Below are 7032 nucleotides of genomic sequence, written 5' to 3'. Positions count from 1 at the left end.
CTAGACCCACAGTGTACACACAATTCAGCCTTGATTGGAAAACATTAGGACACTGGGAACAGTGAGGATGGCTTTGAGGTGGTATGAGCTGTAGCTGAGTTGGTGACATAGAATTGGGATGAGATGACATATAGTTGTTGGTTGAGAAGATTGTGTATTATAATGAAGAGTTTTCTCTTTTCTCCTCAGGTTGTTGCCATTTGGTTTCTACTTACATACAATGAATAAAGCCAACATCCTTCATACTGACACCAACATGAAAATCACCTTGTTCTCTGAAGTGGGTGTTGGGATCTCAGCTAACAGTATCCTTTTTTTTACCCACTTCTGCATGCTCATTGGTGAGAACAAGCCTAAGCCCATTGACCTCTACATTGCTTTCTTGTCCCTAACCCAACTAATGCTGCTCATAACTATGCTCCTCATAGCTGTGGACATGTTTATGTCTGGGGGCAGATGGGATTCTACCACATGCCATTCCCTTATCTATTTGCACAGGCTTCTGAGAGGACTCTCCCCTTGTGCGACCTGTATGCTGAATGTCCTTTGGACCATCACCCTTAGTCCTAGAAGCTCCTGTTTAACAAATTTTAAACATAAATCTCCCCATCACATCTCAGGTGCCTTTCTTTTACTCTGTGTCCTCTATATGTCTTTTAGCAGTCACCTCTTTTTATCAATTATTGCTTCCCCCAATTTGACCTCAGTGAATTTTGCATATGTTACTCAGACATGCTCACTTCTATCCCTGAGTTACTACAGAAAAAGCATGTTTACCACATCAATGGCCATCAGAGAAGCCTTTCTCATTGGTCTCATGGCCCTGTCCAGTGGGTACATGGTAGCTCTCCTATGGAGGCACAAGAAGCAGGCCCAGCATCTTCACAGCACCAGCCTTTCTTCAAAAGCATCCCCAGAGCAAAGGGCCAGCAGGACCATCCTGCTGCTCATGAGCTTCTTTGTGGTTCTCTACATTTTGGATACTGTCATCTTCTACTCAAGGATGAAGTTCAAGGGTGTCCCAATATTGTACTGTGTCCAAATTATTATGTCCCATAGCTATGCCACAGTCAGCCCTTTTGTGTTTATTTGCACTGAAAAGCATATAATTAAGTTTGTGAGGTTAATGTTTGGCAGAATATTAATTATTTGATTTTTCAGTGATGGGTATGGACCCTGAATATTATCCAATATATTGTCATCAGAGCTGTGGATGATGGCATAGTGGGAACATTCTGGGTCTTAAATTGATATACGAAACTATCTTTTTTGTTAAATCTGTTTACATTGTGTGTGGATGACAGGTATATAAAAAATTAAACCACATGACCATCAGATATCACATGGGGTTTCTATCAGTGAGTTTTTAAAGGATCTATAAGAGAGCTCTCATTGACCTGGGTTCACAGATTGCTTTTAAATTCCTAAGAATGATTTATTTTTAAGTTTTAACCGTGTGTGTGTGTGTGTGTGTGTGTGTGTGTGTGTATGTGTGTGTGTATGTGTTTGTTGTGTGTTCTTTTATTGTTGAAAATAGTTCTTGCTATCCTGAGTTTTTTGTTATTCCAAATAAATTTGCAAATTGCTCTTTCTATCTCTATAAAGAATTGATTTGGAATTTTGATGGGGATTGCATTGCATCTATAGATTGCTTTTGGCAAGATGGCCATTTTTACTAAATTATTCTTGCCAATCCAGGAGCATGGGAGATCTTTCCATCTTCTGAGATCTTCTTCAATTTCTTTCTTCAGAGACTTGAAGTTCTTGTCATACAGATCTTTCACTTGCTTGGTTAGATTCACTCCAAGATACTTTATATTGTTTGTAACTATTGTTAAGGGTGTCATTTCCCTGATTTCTTTCTCAGCCTGTTTATCTTTTGAGTATAAGAAGGCTACTGATTTATTTGAGTTGATTTTATATCCAGCCACTTTACTGAAATTGTTTATCAGGTTTAGGAGTTCTCTGGTGGAAGTTTAGGGTCACTTAAGTATACTATCATATCATCTGCAAATAGTGAAATTTTGACTTCTTCCTTTCCTATTTGTATCCCTTTGACTTCCTTTTGTTGTCTAATCACTCTAGCTAGGATTTCCAGTACTATATTGAATAGGTAGGGTGAGAGTGGGCAGCCTTGCCTAGTCCCTGATCTTAGTGGGATTGCTTCAAGTTTCTCTCCATTTAGTTTGATGTTGGTTACTGGCTTGCTGTATATTGCTTTTACTATGTGTATGTATGGACCTTGAATTCCTGATCTTTCCAAGACTTTTAACATGAAGGGATGTTGAATTTTGTCAAATGCTTTCTCAGCATCTAGTGAGATGATCATGTGTTTTTTTCTTTGTATTTATTTATGTAGTGGATTACATTGATGGATTTCCAGATATTGAACCATCCCTGCTTTCCTGGGATAAAGCCTACTTGATCATGATGGATGATTGCTTTGATGTGTTCTTGGATTCGGTTTTTAAGAACTGTTGTGGGGAAAAAAATCTCGCAGGGGGAGGGAGTCCGGTCCGGTCTGGCGGCATCCCAGGTGCACTTCCCACACCACCAGCGGAGGGTCCCACATTCACACATTCAGGGTTCCAGAAGCTGGCAATCTGGAGGCAGCAGGCCCAGGAGACATGTGGAGTTTTCCAAAGCTTTTATTGTTGATGACATGATGAGTGGGTGTAGATGATGAACACTCCCCCCCAAAAGCCAGCAGAGCCTGACTTTTATAGGGAGGGGGAAAAAGGGAGGGAATAACTTAATTATCTATGCCTTTGGCCTTTAGATAACTCATTTATATTTAAATCTCTGGAGGTGGAGACTTGTTAATCACGCCCTCTACCTGTGTCCTACATGATTGATGGGTGAAGGTTAAATGGAGTTACCTCATCCAAGGCCCAACAAACTTTATTGAGTATTTTTACATCAATATTCATAAGAGAGATTGGTCTGTAGTTCTCTTTCTTTGTTGGGTCTTTGTGAGGCTTAGGTATGAGCGTAATTGTAGCTTCATAGAACAAATTGGATATTGTTCCTTCTGTTTCTATTCTGTGGAATAGTTTGAAGAGAATTGGTATTAGATCTTCCTGGAAGGTCTGATAGAATTATGCACTGAAATCATCTGACCCCGGACATTTTTTGGTGGGAAGATTTTTAATGACTGCTTCTATTTCTTTAGGGGTTATGTGACTGTTTAGATGGTTTATCTGCTCCTCATTTAACTTTGGTACCTGGTATCTATCTAGAAAATTGTCCATCTCATCCAGATTTTCCAATTTTGTTGAGTATAGATCTTTGTAGTAGGATCTGATGATTTTTTTTGAATTTCCTCTGTTTCTGTTGTTATGTCTCCCTTTTCAGTCCTGATTTTATTAATTTGAGTACTGTCTCTGCGCCCTTTGGTTAGTCTGGCTAAGGGTTTGTCTATCTTGTTGATTTTCTCAAAGAACCAGCTCCTGGTTTTGTTAATATTTTATATAGTTCTTTTTGTTTCAACTTGGTTGATTTCAGCCCTGAGTTTAATTATTTCCTGCTGTCTACTCCTCTTGGGTATATTAGCTTCTTTTTGTTCTAATACTTTCAGGTGTGCTGTCAAGTTGTTAGTGTATGCTCTTTCCATTTTCTTTTTGTTGGCACTTATAGCTATGAGTTTTCCTCTTAGTACTGCTTTCATGGGGTTCCAAAAGTTTTGATATGATGTGTCCTCATTTTCATTAAATTCTAAAAAGTCTTTAATTTCTTTCTTTATTTCTTCCTTGACCAAGTTATCATTGAGTAGAGCATTGTTCAGTGTCCATGTGTATGTGGGCTTTCCATTGTTTTTGTCCATATTAAAGACGAGTCTTAGTCCATGGTGGTCTGATAGGGTACAAGGGATTATTTCAATATTTTTGTATCTGTTGAGGCCTGTTTTGTGACCAATTATATGGTCTATTTTGGAGAAAGTACCATGAGGTGCTGAGAAGAAGTTATATTCTTTTGCTTTAGGATGAAATGTTCTATAGATATCAGTTAAGTCCAATTGGTTCATAACTTCTGTTAATTTCATTGTGTCTTGGTTTAGTTTCTGTTTCCATGATCTGTCCATAGATGAAAGTGGGGTGTTGAAATCTCCCACTATTATTGTGTGAGGTGCAATGTATACTTTAAGCATTTGTAAAGTTTCTTTTATGTATGTGGGTGCCCTTGCATTTGGAGCATAGATGTTCAGAATTGCGAGTTCCTCTTGGAACATTTTTCCTTTGATGAATATAAAGTATCCTTCTTTATCTTTTTTGATTACTTTTGGTTGAGAAATGATTTTATTTGATATTAGAATCACTGCTCCAGATTGTTTCTTGGGGCCATTTGCTTGGAAGATTGTTTTCCAACCTTTTACTCTGAGGTAGTCTCTGTCTTTTTCACAAAGGTGCATTTCCTGTATGCAGCAAAATGTTGGGTCTTGTTTATGTATCTAGTCTGATAGTTTATGTCTTTTTATTGGAGAATTGAGTCCATTGATATTAAGAGATATTAAGGAAAATGAATGTTGTTTCCTGTTATTTTTGTTATTGGCAGTGGAGTTATGTTTGTTAGCTACCTTCTTTTAGGGTTGTTGGAAGATTACTTTCTTGCTTTTTCTAGGTTGTAGTTCTCCTCCTTGTGTTAGAGTTTTCCACCAATTATCCTTTTAAGTGCTGAATGTGTGGTAAGATATTGTGTAAATTTGGCTTTGTCATGGAGTATTTTGTTTTCTCCATCAATATTGATTGAGAGTTTTGCTGGGTATAGTAGTCTGGGCTGGCATTTGTGTTCTCTTAGGGTCTGTATGATATCAGTCCAGGATTTTCTGGCTTTTATAGTCTCTGGTGAGAAGTCTGGTGTAATTCTTATAGGTCTGCCTTTATATGTTACTTTACATTTTTCCTTTACTACTTTTAATATTTTTTCTCTGTTTTGTACATTTGATGTTTTGATTATTATGTAGCAGGCAGTATTTCTTTTCTTTTCTAAACTATTTGGAGTTCTGTAGGCGTCTTGTATATTTATAGACACCTCTTTCTTTAGGTTAGGGAAGTTTTCCTCTATAATTTTGTTGAAAATATTTACTGGTCCTTTAAGTTGGGAGTCTTTTCCCTCATCTATACCTATTATCCTTAGGTTTGGCCTTCTCATTATGTCTTGGATTTCCTGTATGTTTTGGGTTAAGATCTTTTTGTATTTTGTATTTTCTTTGACAGTTGTGTCAATGTTTTCCATGGTATCTTCTGCACATGAGATTCTCTCTTCTATCTCTTGTATTCTGTTGATGATACTTGTGTCTATGACTCCTGATCTTTTTTTTTTAAGTTTTCTATCTCCCAGGGTAGTTTCACTTTGTGATTTCTTTATTGTTTCTACTTCCACTTTAAGATCTTGGATGGTTTTGTTTAATTCCTTCACCTGTTTGGTTGTGTTTCTTGCAATTCATTAAAGGATTTTTATGTTTCCTCTTTAAGGGTTCCTATCTGTTTACCAGTGTTCTCCTTAAATTCTTCGAGAGTGTTATTTATGTCCTTCTTAAAATCCTGTATCATCATCATGAAAAGTGATTTTAATTTTGAATTCTGCTTTTCCAATGTGATGGGTTGTTCAGGGCTTGCTATGATGGGGGAACTGGGTTCTGATGATGTCATGTAACTTTGGATTCTGTTGCTTACATTCTTGCACTTGCCTTTCACCATCTGGTTAACTCTAGTGCTGCCTGTACTCGCTGTCTGTGACTGACGGCTTCCTTTCCAGTTATATTGCTTGTGTCTGATCTCCTTGGGGTCCAGATGTTTCTGTGATCTTCTCCAGATTCTCTGAGTACAGTGGTACCTCAGGATATGGTGCCTCCAAGGTAGCAGACCAGCTAGGTGTCTGCTCTTCTGGGTGCAGTGTCTCTTCTAGGATGTCTCAGGATAAGGTGCCCACTGCTCCGAGTACAATGTCTCCTCTAGGATGTCTCAGGATAAGGTGTCCACTGCTCCAAGTGCAGTGGTTCCTCTAGGATGTCTCGGGATATGTTATCTGTCACTCTGAGTTCAGTTGTTCCTTTGCCACTCTGGGTTTAGTGGTACCTCTGTCGCTCTGGGTTCAGTGGATCCTCTATCACTCTGGGTTCAGTGGATCCTCTATGATGTCTCAGGAGGAGTCCGGTGTCCACACAGGAGTGGACAGGGTGCAGGTCTGCACCAGGCCTCAGATTGGGGAGGGGGGGTGAAAGGGGATCTCCAGTAGCTTGTATTCGTATTAATTGAGTTGTGTTTTCTTTGCACAGTCCTATCTGGGTTGGAGACTTTACAGCAACATGTATATATCTCCAAACCAAACCAAATCAAACCAAAATAAAAAAAAAAAAAAACCAAATAAACACATGGGAAACATCCACAGGAAAGGATTATTCTGCCTTCTTGTTATTGAGTGAATAGCATAAAACCTATAATGGTATGTGATAATCATGCATCAGAACAGTACAAGTACTGACTATCAGAGTAAATGGCAAACACTAAGAGCTTTGTGTGGTGCAGCTCTGAAGTATAGAGATTTTTCATCCACAATGCCGGGGAGATTGTTCCTAGAACCACAGCCAACTCAAAGGAGTTTCCAAAGTCCTTCATCTTAATTCAGAGAAAGTAAAGATGCTGAAAGAGTCTTTGACAAAATACCATCCCTTTCATTTTGAAAGTATTTGAAAGATTAGGAATTCAAGTTCCATACCTAAACATAATTAAACAATATACAACAAACCAATAGCCAACATTAAACTAAATAGTGAGAAACTTGAAGCAATCCCACTGAAGTCAGGGACAAGACAAGACTGCCCACTCAATCTATTCAATATAGACAGAATCTATTCAACAGACCCCATCTATTCAGTATAATATGTGAAGATTTAACCTGAGCAATTACACAACAAAAGGACATCAAAAGGACACAAATTGGAAAGGAGGAAGTCAAGATACCACTATTTCCAGATGACATAACAGTATACTTAAGAGAACCCCAAAAATCCATCAAAGAACTCCTATAGCTGAT

General features: G+C 38.2%; 1 protein-coding gene across 1 annotated transcript; it reads left to right on the top strand.

The window, feature by feature from the left end:
* The first annotated feature begins 220 nt into the window (after window positions 1-220).
* Window positions 221-1153, top strand: LOC117702223 (vomeronasal type-1 receptor 40-like). The gene has a single exon (XM_034493472.2). It carries the CDS (start codon window positions 221-223, stop codon window positions 1151-1153), a length of 933 nt encoding a protein of 310 aa, XP_034349363.1.
* Window positions 1154-7032: the final 5879 nt, after the last annotated feature.

This window comes from Arvicanthis niloticus, unplaced genomic scaffold (genome assembly GCF_011762505.2).
Source record: "Arvicanthis niloticus isolate mArvNil1 unplaced genomic scaffold, mArvNil1.pat.X pat_scaffold_587_arrow_ctg1, whole genome shotgun sequence".
In the NCBI taxonomy this organism is placed as follows: domain Eukaryota; kingdom Metazoa; phylum Chordata; class Mammalia; order Rodentia; family Muridae; genus Arvicanthis; species Arvicanthis niloticus.
Note: the sequence above shows the minus strand (reverse complement) of the source record. Positions and strands in the feature narration are given on the sequence as shown.

Excerpts from the sequence above, each read along its gene's own strand:
- LOC117702223 (XM_034493472.2), top strand. The coding sequence starts at position 221 with ATGAATAAAGCCAACATCCTTCATACTGACACCAACATGAAAATCACC.